General features: G+C 41.9%; 1 protein-coding gene across 1 annotated transcript in view; it reads right to left on the bottom strand.

Moving 5' to 3' along the window:
* Positions 1-3198: 3198 nt before the first annotated feature.
* Positions 3199-15410, bottom strand: part of LOC124014226 (anoctamin-4-like) — a 68051-nt gene continuing 55839 nt past the window's right edge. Inside the window, exons 17-29 of the mRNA XM_046329022.1 lie at positions 13721-13861; positions 13274-13438; positions 11967-12003; positions 11652-11763; positions 11500-11557; positions 10864-10961; positions 10623-10765; positions 7109-7261; positions 6580-6736; positions 6362-6481; positions 6155-6263; positions 5847-6050; positions 3199-5471 (exon numbers count right to left, since the gene is read on the bottom strand). Of these exons, the coding sequence (XP_046184978.1) occupies positions 5859-6050; positions 6155-6263; positions 6362-6481; positions 6580-6736; positions 7109-7261; positions 10623-10765; positions 10864-10961; positions 11500-11557; positions 11652-11763; positions 11967-12003; positions 13274-13438; positions 13721-13861 (1485 nt within the window). The 3' untranslated portion in view covers positions 3199-5471; positions 5847-5858. The remainder of the gene's footprint in view (positions 5472-5846; positions 6051-6154; positions 6264-6361; positions 6482-6579; positions 6737-7108; positions 7262-10622; positions 10766-10863; positions 10962-11499; positions 11558-11651; positions 11764-11966; positions 12004-13273; positions 13439-13720; positions 13862-15410) is intronic.

The raw sequence follows: 15410 nt of genomic DNA, 5'->3' as shown, positions 1-15410 counted from the left end.
TAACTAACCTCCAGATGAACTTCAATGTCACATAACTCTCCTTCCGTGGCCTCAAACTGCTCTTAAATGCAAGTAAAACTAAATGCATGCTCTTCAACCGATTGCTGCCCCTACCCGCCTGTTCGTCCAGCATCACTACTCTGGACGGTTCTGACTTAGAATATATGGACAACTACAAATACCTAGGTGTCTGGTTTGACTGTAAACTCTCCTTCCAGACACATTAAGCATCTCCAATTCAAAATTAAATAGAATGGGCTTCCTATTCGCAACAAAGCATCCTTCACTTATGCTGCCAAACATAGCCTCGTAAAACTGACTATCCTACCAATCCTCGACTTCGGCGATGTCATTTACAAAATAGCCTCCAACACTCTACTCAACAATATATATATATATATATATATATATATATATATATATATATATATATATATATATATATATATATACTACCCACAACTGCAACCTGTACACTCTTGTTGGCTGGCCCTCACTTCATACTCGTCGCCAAACCCACTGGCTCCAGGTCATCTACAAGTCTCTGCTAGGTAAAGCCCCGCCTTATCTCAGGTCACTGGTCACCATAGCAGCACCCACCCTTAGCATGAGCTCCAGCAGGTATATCTCACTGGTCACCCTCAAAGCCAATTCTTCCTTCGGCCGCCTCTCCTTCCAGGACTCTGCTGCCAATGATTGGAATGAACTGCAAAAATCACTAAAGCTGGAGACTCTTACCTCCCTCACTAGCTTTAAGCACCAGCTGTCAGAGCAGCTCACAGATCACTGCACCTGTACATAGCTCATCTGTAAATAGCCCATCCAATCTACCTCATCCCCATACTGTATTTATTTGTCTATCTTGCTCCTTTGCACCCTAGTATCTCTACTTGTACATTCATTACATTTACATTTAAGTCATTTAGCAGACGCTCTTATCCAGAGCGACTTACAAATTGGTGCATTCACCCTATGACATCCAGTGGAACAGTCACTTTACATTCATCTTCTGCACATTCCACCATTCCATTATTTAATTGCTATACTGTAATTACTTCACCACTTCACCACCACGGCCTATTTATTGCCTTACCTCTCTTATCCTACCTCATTTGCAAATGCTGTATATATATTTTTACTACTGTATTATTGATTGTATGTTTGTTTATTATTGATTTGTAATGTTTTATTTGTGCTTCCCGTTACAGTTTTTTGGGTGTTTTATTGCATGTATAATGTGTATATTTATGTTGTATTATACAGGGCACATCTTCCATGTTAAAATAAAGGTTAAAAAAATAAAATAATACAAAAAACATTCAGCAAGAAGGAGATGTACGTTTGGAAAGTAAACAAGTCAATTAACAGGTTAGGTTAGCAGGAGCTTGTGAAACAAGACAAATACATTAAAAGAGATAAGAGTTCTTATGATGGGTCTGCATTAGCAAATTTAGCCAGATCCAATTTGTAAGTCGCTCTGGATAAGAGCGTCTGCTAAATGACTTAAATGTAAATGTAAATGTATATTTATTCACTTAGATTTTTAACATGCCTCCTCTGAAAGCTTTCACGTTTGACATTTGATCCTAATCTCTAAATGATATTCAGTTACATGCAAGAAAAGGTCAAACATGATTGGCTATGAAACTATTAAGCAGCATTTCAAAAGGTTTGTCTTAGAGATGCAGCACACACTAAATGATTGTTTATTTATTAAATATGAAACTAATTTCATTATTTGTTTTTATCATCAATTTATAAGAATTTTATGTGTTCTTTCAGAATGAATTCATTCGTATGGCCGGTGGACCTATTAAAGTGATTGGAATAAGACTCTTGTTGTGACACTATTTCCTGGTAAAATGGTGGTAAAATGGTTGTCATAACATTTCATATAAACAGAAATGGATTCCATAGACAAGTCAATAAATAGAACGTGGTACCTTTGACACAGTTTCTTGTGTGCGGAAGGTGAAGAGTGGTGCACTGTTGACATAATTGCCACTTTCACTGGGACAAAGGCTGACAGATTCACTCTTAAAAATGGTCCCTTTCAACGCATTGGGTGCACGCATTGGGGTCACGGTTTGGACTGGATGAGAGTAGCTTTCCACATCATCAACCGTGTTATTAGACTACATTATTATCTATCCGCTGTTACAAGGGTTGTAGGTGCACTTAAGTGTGTGTGTGTGTGATGGAACAGGCTGTGTCGTTCCAGGCAACCAGTGAGTGGTTCTTTCTCTCCCTGTAGCAGGGACAGAGGAAGACAGTCATACATCTAATCTGTTTGTGCAAACAGCCTGCGAGGAGGGCTCTTCATCAGCAACGTTAGGGCCGACAGCTGGGGCCCTGACATTCAAGGACGTGCACCATGGCACTGTCGCCACGGGAGTGCTGAAATCATTTATGACATATGATAAAAATACAAGACCATGTTAGAAACATCAGTTGTGTGTTGGTGCTTTCTGTTGCTCAAAGGGCCTATGCATTATTCTGGAAAAGCTCTCACTGGGGTTGGGAAATGCCTGTGGGACCATCACTGTGTGATTCAGGTGTGCTAGAGCTTTTTCACCCTCACATTGAAGTTCCGGATCCTGACAAAATAGCTTTTACCCGTGAGCCTCGATCTTGGGCTATACAAATTTGACCAGTATCAAACCCAAGTTGTCCGGGGTAGCCCACCGAGCTAAAGCCTTAGAATTAGCTCTAGGAGCTGACATGGGTTTTCAAGTATCAGGCATGGTTGATCATGAGGCAAGTAACATTCAAGGAACCACACAATGCAGGGGTCTCTTCAATTAAAATCTGAAAGTCTATATTTGAGAACTCCTATTAAATCATATTGAACAACAATAGGTCTGGGTATAACATGAGACATTGTGTTTGATGTCGGAATCGTGGCTGAGACAGACTGGAGAGGTAGACTGAGTAGTTCTGCATGAATAAGTATTAGAAAATGAGTTGGATTAATTAAAAATACTAGCGAGGGATACAAATTTAAGGAGAAAAACCCAGACGGGTCAAGGAACACTGGTCACTGGTCTGAACAAAATGGATGAAAACTCAAATGAATCTTACATCCCATCAAACATGAACCTGTACATATAAATATAACCTATTAATTCATTCTATGTTCCCAGGTCCCTACCACTTTGTAGTGGACATTTCTGAAAAAATACAGGATATGAGGCCATGGCTGATATGATCGCAGATTCCCAGGATAGCCTTACGCAACTCAAAGCCGGTGTCAGGGATAATCCTCTTAGAGGAGAACATTTGCCTTAATAGGAAACAAACACGCCATGTTTCCCCTCTCCTGTTTTTCATTCTCATAATGGAGAGTTTACGTGTGGATGTGCACCCTGCGCTAACTCCTCCACCACACCGCAGTAACCAACCTGAAGGACATGGCACTGGACTACATAGAATTTATAGCCTCCAATTTATAGCCTCCATGTATAAGAGAAAGTAAAAAATGTGAACGGTAGATTACAAGCATTTTCCAAGGGTCAGGAGGATTTAGCATGCTGATGTGATTTCCAACAGCTTTCAGCTCCACATGTATCAGTTCCAGTCAAGGTCAGACCGTTAGACTAAGAAGGGATACTTAACCTCAGAATGGCTTTATAATGCTCACACAATATGACCATAGACAACATACTGTAAAAGTGGTTTTCATATAACATACAGAATGGTTTGGAACTTCCCAACTTCCCAGACAGTTGCAAGATGGGTGTGATTCCGTTGTCAAGACAATCAACTTCCAACCAAAATGCTGTCTCTCTTCAATGACATTCAGCCAATAAATTCCCCCCAACATTTGTGTATTTTGTGCTCAAACAGGAACATGCGATTTCGGCTTGAATCCAGCCATGTGGTTGCTGCTGAAAAGGCCTTTCAGTGTGCTCTGGTTGCCAACACGACCTTGACTGGCCACTTCAGCCATCTTCTTGCTTTGTCTTATTAGACCCCTGAAAGTCAATCATGAATAGGAGCTGTAACAGTTATAAATGATGTCTTATCCTCAATGTAACTGTTACCTATCACAGAAAGGAATAACAAGCTAGTTCACCTTGATAGGCTGTTATAGTGCCAAATGTGTGAAACGAGTCTGACAATTCCTACGGATATGAAAGAAAGTGGTCGATATTGAGGCGGTGTTTGGGGAACCAACTGCTGCCCTTGGCAAAATGTGTATTACTATTACATAGACGTGTAGACACTAGGAATTATATAAACGTACAGGAGAAAGCTGCCAACAGTAGAGAGCATTTAAATAAACATAAAGCTTTAAGGATTTGACAGATATTTTACACCAATAATGGTGTAAACCAAACAAGAATTCCTCCAGGGACACAAAAAAAACACCATACAATAAACAAAAATAAAGATACTTCTCATCTTCAAAGTATCAGAACATGACTGTGTTTATCTTTGGACACCTGACAAAAAAATGTGAGAACTGTGCACCTATTCCCTTCTCTCTCTCATTGTTGATGCCTGTGGCTGCATCAGAAGATAGGTGTATTGGCGCCCCTTGGTGGCCAAGTAGGGAACTGCAGAGGGGGTATCAGGTGTTACCACACTAGACACTAGAGGCAGACAGTAGCTACAGTTACTTGGTGGGCAGCCTCTAAACGAGCTGGAGGAGACATCAGTGTTAGTGATGCATACTGTGCTCTGACAACCTGACCTACCCGGTAAGGATGTGCTAACCGCCATGGAGATTCTCGTAGTGGCACATTCTGTCAGATGGAAACATGTTGAAATTGTTTTAAAATGACAGCAAAGTGCAAATGGGACAATTACAAAACCGGTTTGTAACAAATACAAATTTTTATTACTCTTATTAGTATCCATTGTAAAGGAAGGCATTGGATGTCTGAGCAGTCTGCGTCCACTAACACAGATCTGCTGGAACGTTTCAAAATAACATTGTAAGCAGCACACAACGTAAGCAGAGAACATGGCCGAAGGTTTACAACCTTGTAAAAGCCATTGATCATGATTCCTCATGAATTTGTCCTCAAAATGAAAAGGCTAGGATTGTAAACAGGGTTTGTCATTCAACCGCACAGATGACAGAATATTTCTTTAAGTTGTGACAACAGAACTGCAAAAGTTAGTTTTTTGTGTTTCTTTGAAATCTACATTCAGGTTTTCAAGAAATGTACAGTTGAGAGTCCAAAGTGGAAGGAGCAATCTGGGGGAAAAAGTAGTAAACCCATTGTAAAATGTTCCAACGTATGTCCTCTTTTTTCCCCCTCACCCACTGGCCTCTCGGATTCAGAATGACGTACAGTACGTTTGAACACCATGGTGAGGAGCATGCTGACGGTCCTCTTGGGGGCGCTCACCAGGTCCAGTGGGAGACGCAGACAGGCAGGACAGTCCCTGGCGTGCATGCAGCCAGTTCTCTGTCATTCCCACTCCCAACACCACTGAGCAAAAATGGACACCAGTATGACCTGTGGAGTCATAGAGAGAGTGTCAGTAGATAATCACAACAGTAGTGGAACCTCTAGACAACAGGAACAAAAGGGACATTACTTTTTTATTTTATTTACTTATTTCCCTTCCTTGCACAACCTGGTCCCTTGTCGTCCCGTGCTTCAATTGGCAAATCTTACTTCGATAGCTGATGTGTGTTGAGCGTTCAGGCATAAAATGACAGCCGTGCTTCACCCAGATGAGTGGTGCAACACATTGGTCATACAGGTGAGTTATTCTTCCTATATATAAATGTAATTCCTATGCGCCACACTCTGCAGCCTGCAAACTGTTATAGATTGTCTGTCTGTATTCTGTGCTGGTCCCTTCAGTGCAGTGTAGTTATTTATCACCTGTTTGTGCATTCAGGGCAATGCGTTATGATGGGCCCTGTAATTCTTCTTCTTCTCGTTCTTCTCCTTCTGCAGTCTCTCTAGCTCGGCCTCGTACATCATCTCCTGGATCAGGTACTTCTCCCGCCTCATGCGGTCCCGCAGGTCCTTGGGCAGGTCTGGGATCAGGTAGGCGATCAGGTTCTTGATGGTGAAAACCATGTGCTACAAAAAGAACACAACACCAATAGTACAGAAATTACAGAATGTCATCTCGGCTGAATATTGTGTTATGGTTTTGTTGAATGGAATGAATTGTACAAACTAACCTCGAAGACTATGATGAAGGCCAGCCGTGCGGCCAGGACATGCCAGAACTGCAGCGTGTAGGAGTATGGTTCACCGGGCGAGTCTGGGGGCTCTCTGTAGTCACGGTACCTGGGGGGGTCAAGCACAGGGTCGAAAGGTCAAAGGTTATGACTTTTCTGTAAAAAAAAAACAACCATACCAAGACTCTCTTTGGTCACCAAACCTACCTGCAGTACTTCACTGCTTCTCCAAACGTATCCGATCCATCTGTCCTGGGCACCGACGTGTTCTCAAAATCAGACACTCTGAACATCGATAGACTGGCGTTCACATATCCCATCATGCACCTGGACAGGAAACATTAAAATGTCAGTGGTTTGACGTTGTGATGCCAGAAAACATGTCAAAGGCAGACACTTTGCCTGTGTGGTCACTGTGGTCAGGCTCGCTCACCTCTCCCCCGGCCCGGCCCTGCCCGGCACACGGGCCGTACTTGTATGCGTAGACAAGGCGTGGGATGAAGTCGGAGGTGACGGCGATAACAAAGGCGTTGGTGATGACGGACAAGATACCGATGCCCTCCAGGATGCCGTACCAGATCCCTGGAGAGAAAATAAAATGATGTTCTTGCTCCGATGCAAATTATTTATTACAGTTCACCAGCAAGCAGCCTGTCAGGACTTATTCAAAGAATACTTATTACATTTTACATTTAAGTCATTTAGCAGACGCTCTTATCCAGAGCGACTTACAAATAAAGGTGTTTGAGAATGATTCCAAAAGTATAAAGTATAACAGACTGGTCGTCTAAAATGGTCTGTCTGTGCTGAAACTAATGAAATAGGGTTCCATTGAGTGAAAATAGTTGAGGCACGATTGTTGGCGTAAAACAATTACGTCTATACGGCATGTTTTGCGTTCCTTTGAAATTGGCCCTACAGTAGGGGATTGTCAGACCGGAAGTTGAGCCTAACCTATGTCTTTGGCTTGAGAGGGCAGGGGTCTCCGCCACTGGGTGACAAACTTGTAGGCATCCAGGCGGATCTCGATGATGTTGTTGAGGAGGGCCAGGAGCGGGGCCAGGGGGAAAGCTGCCACAAATATGGTGGTGAAGCCAAACTGTAAGACTGAAACACACAGACACAGGGAGTAAAGCGCCAGTAGTCCTATTCAAAACCCCATTCAAAAACCCCATTACATTTTGTACAGATGGCCACCCCAAAGCCATATTCACTCAGAAAGGGCAATATGATTTGAGGTTATACCATTCAATGTCACAATTGTTACTGTATGTCAGTGCGTGTGGGCATTGCACAGGACAAAGTTAGCCATTAGATTTTGTGCTTCGTGAAGAGCCTCGCCAAGGAAGTCACAGACGGTAGTACATCAAGCGTAATTACAAATCAGCATTCAAAAAGCCTACAGAGACCCCACATAATGGATCTATGCAGCATTATGAGTTAAAATAGCATTATGGGTTAAAATAGCATTATGGGTTAAAATAGCATTATGGGTTAAAATAGCTTAATGGGTTAAAATAAACAGTGACACATGCATGTGGACATAGCTGCATGCAACCACGGAATCCTAGCCTAAGCGTTGCACTGATCTGTCACTGTCATAAATGTCACGGTCATCTGACATTGTCACACATAAATCTGTCTACACCAAACACATGTAGGAGAAACGCTTCAAGTAACCATTGTGTGATTAACACATGGCATGTGCCTGCTTTATGTATACCTCACATAATCATACTTAAAGGACAACTCCACCCCAAAAACTATCTTTTGGTATTTGTTTCATTAGTCCATTGTTTTGCCAAAATGTTTTGCTTGTCAGCACTCAAGTTTTCAAGATACGTAACTTTCAAAACACAGAAATCATCCCCGTATGATGCAAACCGCAGCCTCATATAATGCAAAATGCATCATACAGTGATGATTTCTGTATTTTGAAAGTTACGTATCTTGAAAACTTGAGTGCTGACAAGCAAAACACTTTGGGACTATGTCAACAATGGACTAATGAAACAAATACCAAAAGATAGTTTTGGGGCAGACTTTTCCTTCAATATACACGTGGAAAATCTATGTAGACGTTAATTATTCACATTTACCAGCATTTACATTGATGGTAAATAAATGTAAACATGATATATACAGTACATGGCTTGTATATAATGGTTTACATGAGCAAACACTGTACGAGTGCTAGTTTATGGTTGACCTTCGACCTCCAGCTCCCCAGGGGGGCAAAGAGTATAAATCAGTCATGTAGGTCAACGTATTCTAGAATGTAACAAGAGCAGTTTAGAGATCTTACTGTCCAAACATGTTCCGGTTTTTACTCAACAGTTCTTAAATATCAGACTGTATTAGAGGATTATAAAATAGTGAAATGATGACGTTTCAATAATGATCTCTCCTAGGTAGTGAAGTTGGCAGAGGCTGCATGCCATTTTAGAGGATGTCATTCCTGTAAAGGTGAAGAGCTTACAGATTGATATGGATATTTCACATGGAGAAATGCATAGCATTATACTTCAGTTAACTTTTCAATAATGACATCATACCCAGGTCATAACCACTCATCTTTACACCAGTGTTTTCTTGGTAAATTACATTCCCGGGTTATTTGTGATACTGGTATAAATGGTTAGAACTTCTGTATTCTTATGACAGGTGTTTTCAGCCTTATGTGGGACCTGTGACGTTTCATCTATGAACTGGCCACTTATTCAAGTAGGCTGTATTTCAGTCTGGAATCTCTCAGACAGAAAGGTCATTTCCACCACCCAGAAACTATCTAGGTTAATCAACCCCCTCTGAGGTGATTTATAGTCATCAATAGACTGTTGTCAGGTGTGTTATTGTCTTGGCAGCCTGGAGAAAAAGTTGGCACTAACACCAGCACTTTGTCCACCACAGAACCAGCCCCTCAAAGAACACTGTTGTGCCCAGTGGAAATCGGTTTTCTATAGAAGTAATTAGATCCTTAGCTAATATTCATGGCCTTTCTCCTCTCCATGTGCAGTTTGCCTGGCAAAGCAGAATATGATGGCAAGGAGCGCAGTAAACATATTTGGCACATGCATTCATGACCTAACTAGTAAACAACATTTCGTTTCTACAGTACCTTTCATGTTCACTGCAAGCAATCAGGCAATCAGGGAAAAATGACAACGGAGTTGGTGTCCCACATCTGACCAATAGGTTCTCTCAACTTATTAACAATTTACATTACACTACTCTTATTACTGTTGAATTATTATTGTAAGCGGTGCAAAAATAATTGTAATTAGTCATTGCTACACTGTACTTACTGTTAGCGTAACTAACGGTTACGTCTAGGTGCTGCTAGGGTTAGTTGTGCTGCTCTAAGTTGGAGTGTAACAATGAGTAATTAAAATTCTTGTAACACTGTACTCACAGGAATAACTACAATGTACTCACAGGAATAACTACACTGTACTCACAGGAATAACTACACTGTACTCACATGAATAATTACACTGTACTCGCAGGAATAATTACACTGTACTCACAGGAATAATTACACGGTAATAAGAACCCCTTGTAAAGTGTTACCCAAATTGTTTTCCTTACCCTGTAAGACATCTAGAGAAAAGGTTAGACATCAATCCATCCTTTGGTTGTATATACCTGGCCAGTGGCCACAATTCCCAAATTATAACACTGTTGTTTTATTGTCCAAAGACCAGTGTAACTCAATATCCCCAAAATTAACATGTTTAGCATTTCATGTCCAAATCATTCCAAAGTGTCTACAATTGAGCCATTTCTAGTCAAAGCGTGTGAACATAACAAACAGAACAGTATAAGCACCACTGATGGGAATGGGACAAACAGAAAGGGGATCTATCGATGACAACACCAACACATGTTTACACCCATCTTACACAGAGGAGTTAGCTATGTTTTCTGACTTGTGTATTAACTGTGTACAAGATGATGACGGCAATGACTCTCAGTGTTCTCAATGCAGAGCAGTGGCTTACTTGGTTGCTCACTCAGGTCTATATCGCTGGAGCCACACTGATTTCTTCTGATTGGTCAATTGATTGATAGTGAGATAGACATGATTTGCATTTTAATGTAACTGTCCAGTGTTTCCAGATTTCTATGGAATATAACCTAGAACTAATTACAATTTTTCATCCAAAAAATGGTACTTAAGTATGTTAAAAAACAGCTTTTTTTTGTATTGGAACGTTGTAGCCCAACAACAGAAAGGTGTGGGTGTACACTGGTAATTAAAAAAATATATATGAGTAGACCAACTGATTGGCCAGGAGGATGACATCATCCTCTATGTGGAAATAGCAAGCATTTTTAAAACGGTCTGTTTGAGGTGTTTAAAAAAAAAGTGTTTTCCTCCAATGTATGCTTTGGCCACAAATACGAGTATAGGATGAGTCATTGGACAGTTGCTTTAAACGTGGGCTCAGGGTCAAAGGGCACATACTCATCTCCAGGTATTCGTCAAACAGTCCGTAGGCATTCATGGGCTGCAGGTTGTAGTCCCTTTCCCACTGCGGGAAGCTGGCCTTGGCATTGGGGCCGTGCTCCTGCCTCAACCTTCGCCGCGTCCACCAGTTCTGGATCAGCCTGACAAACAAGCAATTATAAAGTCACAGGGGGTGACTGGTGGAGATGACACGATAGGCGCTAGTTGCGTCTAATTGGCTAAGCCAGGGCATACTCACGGGTAGCCCAGCTCCATGAAGTTGTTCCAGGTCTGCTTGAGCACCATGATGATACCCATCTGCATGCAGAGATCTATCAAACAACCACTGGGATGGCACTACACAGAAAGGGGATACAGTGCCGACACTTTATTCAATCATAACTCTTCAACTAACTATCCAGTAACCCTAATTATCTGGTTCATAACACAGAGGTTTGAGTGAGAATACAGTGTTCCAAGCTACTTTCCACTTAATCTGGGACACCCAGAACAAATTTTGTTGGTATTTGTGGCATAAACTCAATTCAGTTCTGGGTAGAGACGTGTTATGAAATATACTAAAGAGACTAGTGAAGTCTCCACCCCTCTAAACTGAAACTCTCAAACAGTTTCTGGCAAGTCCACGGGACAAAATGTCCACTCCACTTCCTAAATTCGAAAGATGCGAGCAACTGCGAAATTGGGATGTGATCAGCGATGAAAAATCGACGTACTGGAACAAAGTTCCTAATTCGTAGTGGCATCCCACAGTCTGTCGACAGATGCTACTACCATTTATGTTATGTGCATCTGTCCGCGAGAGTACTTTCCACTATAACCTTTCCACGTTGAACACATTTCAAAATCCCAATGAAAAACATACAAGTTCACTCACCTCTTCCAGTTTCCAGCGGTTAATGAGGCGGATATAGGCTCCTGGCCGACCAGTGAACCTGACAAAGGTGGTCACATCATTTTACTAACTAATCTCTATGAAATATAGCCGGGTATTAAGATTTACACCATGAAGTAGAGAGGTTTCCTCACCTGCCCAGGAAAAAAGCTATGTAGAAGGTAGAGCTGTTAAGATTGACAAACTGAAACAGGAACATCTTCAGGGTGAAGCTGTTCTCCCACTCGGACTCAGTCCTCGGCTGCTCTGTGGACACAGAGCCAGAGGGAGAGGCAGAGAAACAGAAAGAGAGAAAATAGAGAATAAAAGAGAAAGAAGAATAAAGAGAGGGCGGCAGAAGGAGAGAGGGTGTGTATAAAACCACAGCCCCTGCATTATATTGACTGTAATTACCTCTGAGGATGGCATGTTACAGCATGATGACAGATGGAGGAACAGTTGTAGCTTACCTAAATTGGTGAGCAGAAGGGCAACTTTTTCATACAACTGAAAAGAAACAAGGTTATCAGTTAATATGGTTTGTTTTCTATGACTCCCTTGACTCTCATGCGATTGTAGCTAAAAATCCGATACGTCATGAGATTGAAGGGCGCTAGGATCCATTTTTATCAACATTTTGAGCACAACTGTAGTTAACTGAATCAAAAAGCGCTACACGACATTAGGGTTTCACCGTTGATAGACAATATACACTGAGTGTACAACATTAAGAACACCTTCCTAATATTGAGTTGCACCCCCCTTTGCCCTCAGAACAGCCTCAATTCTTCGGGTCATGGACAAGGCATTGAAAGCGTTCCACAGGGATGCTGGCCCATGTTGACTCCTATGATTCCCCCATGAATTGCTGGTAGTGGATCTCTACTCCAAATAGCTTGTTCCATCTCATCCCACAGATGCTCAATTGGATTGAGATCTGATGACTGGGCAGGCCACTGCATTAAGCTGAATTCATTCATGTTAGTGCAACCATTTCTGGACAATCCTAGCCTTGTGTCATGGGGCATTATCCTGCTGTTAAAAATCTATTCGCAGACAGATACACTGCTGCCATGAAGGGATGCACCTGATTGGCAATGATGTTCAGATATCCTTTGCCATTCAAATGTTGCTCCACTTTTATCAAGGGGCCTAATGTGCCATGAAAACACACCCCACACCATCACCACTAGGCTGCAATGTTGACACACATCAATGTGAAAAAGCAGAAACCAGGATTCCTCAGACCAGGCAATGTTTTTCCAATTCTCCAGTGTCTTCGTTGCTTAGCCCATTGCAAACGCAGTTTCTTGTTTTTAATGAAGGAAGTGGAACTCTGTAAGGTTGTCGGCTGCCATACCCCATTCGTGTCAAGGTATGACGAGTTGTGCATGCTTTTGTGCGTTTTTGGGCACCAATGTTGTACTGGACTGTCAGTTGACTAACTGTAGCACGTCTGCTGCTCAGCACAATTTGTGTCAGCCTCCTTTGTCCCCTTTCATCAATTACCCGTTTTTAACCACTGGTTTGCCAGATGTCCTTTTGGTGGAGCAGGTGTTCCTAATGTTGTGTACACTCAGTGTGTGTGTGTGTGTGTGTGTGTGTGTGTGTGTGTGTGTGTGTGTGTGTGTGTGTGTGTGTGTGTGTGTGTGTGTGTGTGTGTGTGTGTGTGTGTGTGTGTGTGTGTGTGTGTGTGTGTGTGTGTGTGTGTGTATATATATATATGCCACTTTTTTAATCTCATAATCCTAAATGCATTTCTCAACAAAGCCCTTACCACATTGAGGAGCATGATGATGCAGAAGTTGATGCACACGGCTGTGCCGGTGGTGGCCACCTGAGAGTTATTCCTGATGAGAGCCCAGCCGAAGGCGGCAAAAGTGCTGACTGTGATCACGCGGTAAATCACGATGCCGAAGACGGCAGCGATCACCACCAGGATCTGAGTAGGTCAATAAAACATTCTGGTCAGACACACTGATAGCACCAAGGTAAATCTGATTGATAGCTCACTGGCTTGTGTTGGCTTGCTTGCAACGTCACAGTGGTGGGTTTGATTCCTGCATGGGCCACTTACTGAAGATTTGAATGAATTCAAACAAAACCCAGTGGGAAACTGGTTTTGCGGCAAGCACGAGGCAACATGCAAATCATTTTAATGAATCTGTCCCTACTCAAATGAATTTATTATGAAATATTCACTATACCTACTCCAGGGACTTACCATAAAGAAGATTCCAGAAGCTGAGACGATGAGTCGGCTGTACTTGTCTGTAAAGGCCTGGTACGGCTCAGGTTTTCCAGATATGGGGTTCATCCTCTCCTTTTTGGAATATTTGGCCTCAAACTGGGGGCGGATTTCCTCCTGCAGCACACAGAAAGCTGGCTTAGCCACAAACACTCCCAGAATGTTCTGCAAACGTCTGCAAAATGTTCTAGGAACGTGATCATGACACGTCTCCTTGGCTTTCTTGAAACAGCTGTAGAACGCATAACTGTGGGTATTTCAAGAACACAGCAGAGTGTCATAACCAAGGTTGAACATTTTCCTGGTATTTTACAAATGTTCCATCCCGAGAAAAAAAACACTTTTCTTCCGGGTAACCCAGTACTTCCCACCAAAACTGGAAGTGTCATTCAAAGTGTTTCATTTTTGGAGTGTGGACTGTGTCACTGTATTATGTGGACATCGCTCAAACCATGACGCTGGGAGAGAAGCTGTTATGCTGGTGCAGGACATGCGGCCTACAAAGCTACAATTATAGGCAAGTAAATTTGATTGAAAAAATGTATGTAGTAAGGCCTATTTTACATTTCTATAATTAGTAGGCTTACACCTATATATACACAACTTTCATAATATTTCCCCTAATGTTGTGTGACGTGTGTATTAGCGTATAACCCTCCCTTTTTGTAATATTTAGATATGTGCAAAACTGGCAAACACATTTGGAAGGAAAATAAGTGGGCAGAATGTATATATTTTTTATTAAATGTAAAACCCTAATTTTAGAAAGGTGGTGTTTAAAAAAATATATTACATGAATGTACCTCAACATAAAAATAATTGTAAAAATTCTGTGCTCCATACTGAGGTGGGCTGTCTGTCCTCAATGTGAGCATTGATGATTGATCATGGAGATACAGTGGGGCAAAAAAGTATTTAGTCAGCCACCAATTGTGCAAGTCCTCCCACTTAAAAGGATGAGAGAGGCCTGTAATTTTCATCATAGGTACACTTCAACGATGACAAAAAAATGAGAAACAAATCCAGAAAATCACATTGTAGGATTTTGAATGAATTTATTTGCAAATTATGGTGAAAAATAAGTTTTTGGTCACCTAAAAACAAGCAAGATTTCTGTCTCTCATAGACCTGTAACTTCTTCTTTAAGAGGCTCCTCTGTCCTCCACTCGTTACCTGTATTAGGCACCTGTTTGAACATGTTATCAGTATAAAAGACACCTGTCCACAACCTCAAACAGTCACACTCCAAACTCCACTATGGCCAAGACCAAAGAGCTGTCAAAGGACACTAGAAACAAAATTGTAGACCTGCACCAGGCTGGGAAGACTGAATCTGCAATAGGTAAGCAGCTTGGTTTGAAGAAATCAACTGTGGGAGCAATTATTAGGAAATGGAAGACATGCAAGACCACTGATAATCTCCCTCGATCTGGGGCTCCACGCAAGATCTCACCCCGTGGGGTCAAAATGTTCACAAGAACGGTGAGCAAAAATCCCAGAACCACACAGGGGGACCTAGTGAATGACCTGCAGAGAGCTGGGACCAAAGTAACAAAGCCTACCATCAGTAACACACTACGCCGCCAGGGACTCAAATCCTGCAGTGCCAGACGTGTCCCCCTGCTTAAGCCAGTACATGTCCAGGCCTGTCTGAAGTTTGCTAGAG

The sequence above is a fragment of the Oncorhynchus gorbuscha genome, linkage group LG25, assembly GCF_021184085.1.
Source record: "Oncorhynchus gorbuscha isolate QuinsamMale2020 ecotype Even-year linkage group LG25, OgorEven_v1.0, whole genome shotgun sequence".
Taxonomy (NCBI): Eukaryota; Metazoa; Chordata; class Actinopteri; order Salmoniformes; family Salmonidae; genus Oncorhynchus; species Oncorhynchus gorbuscha.
This window is presented reverse-complemented; position numbering and strand designations above follow the sequence as displayed.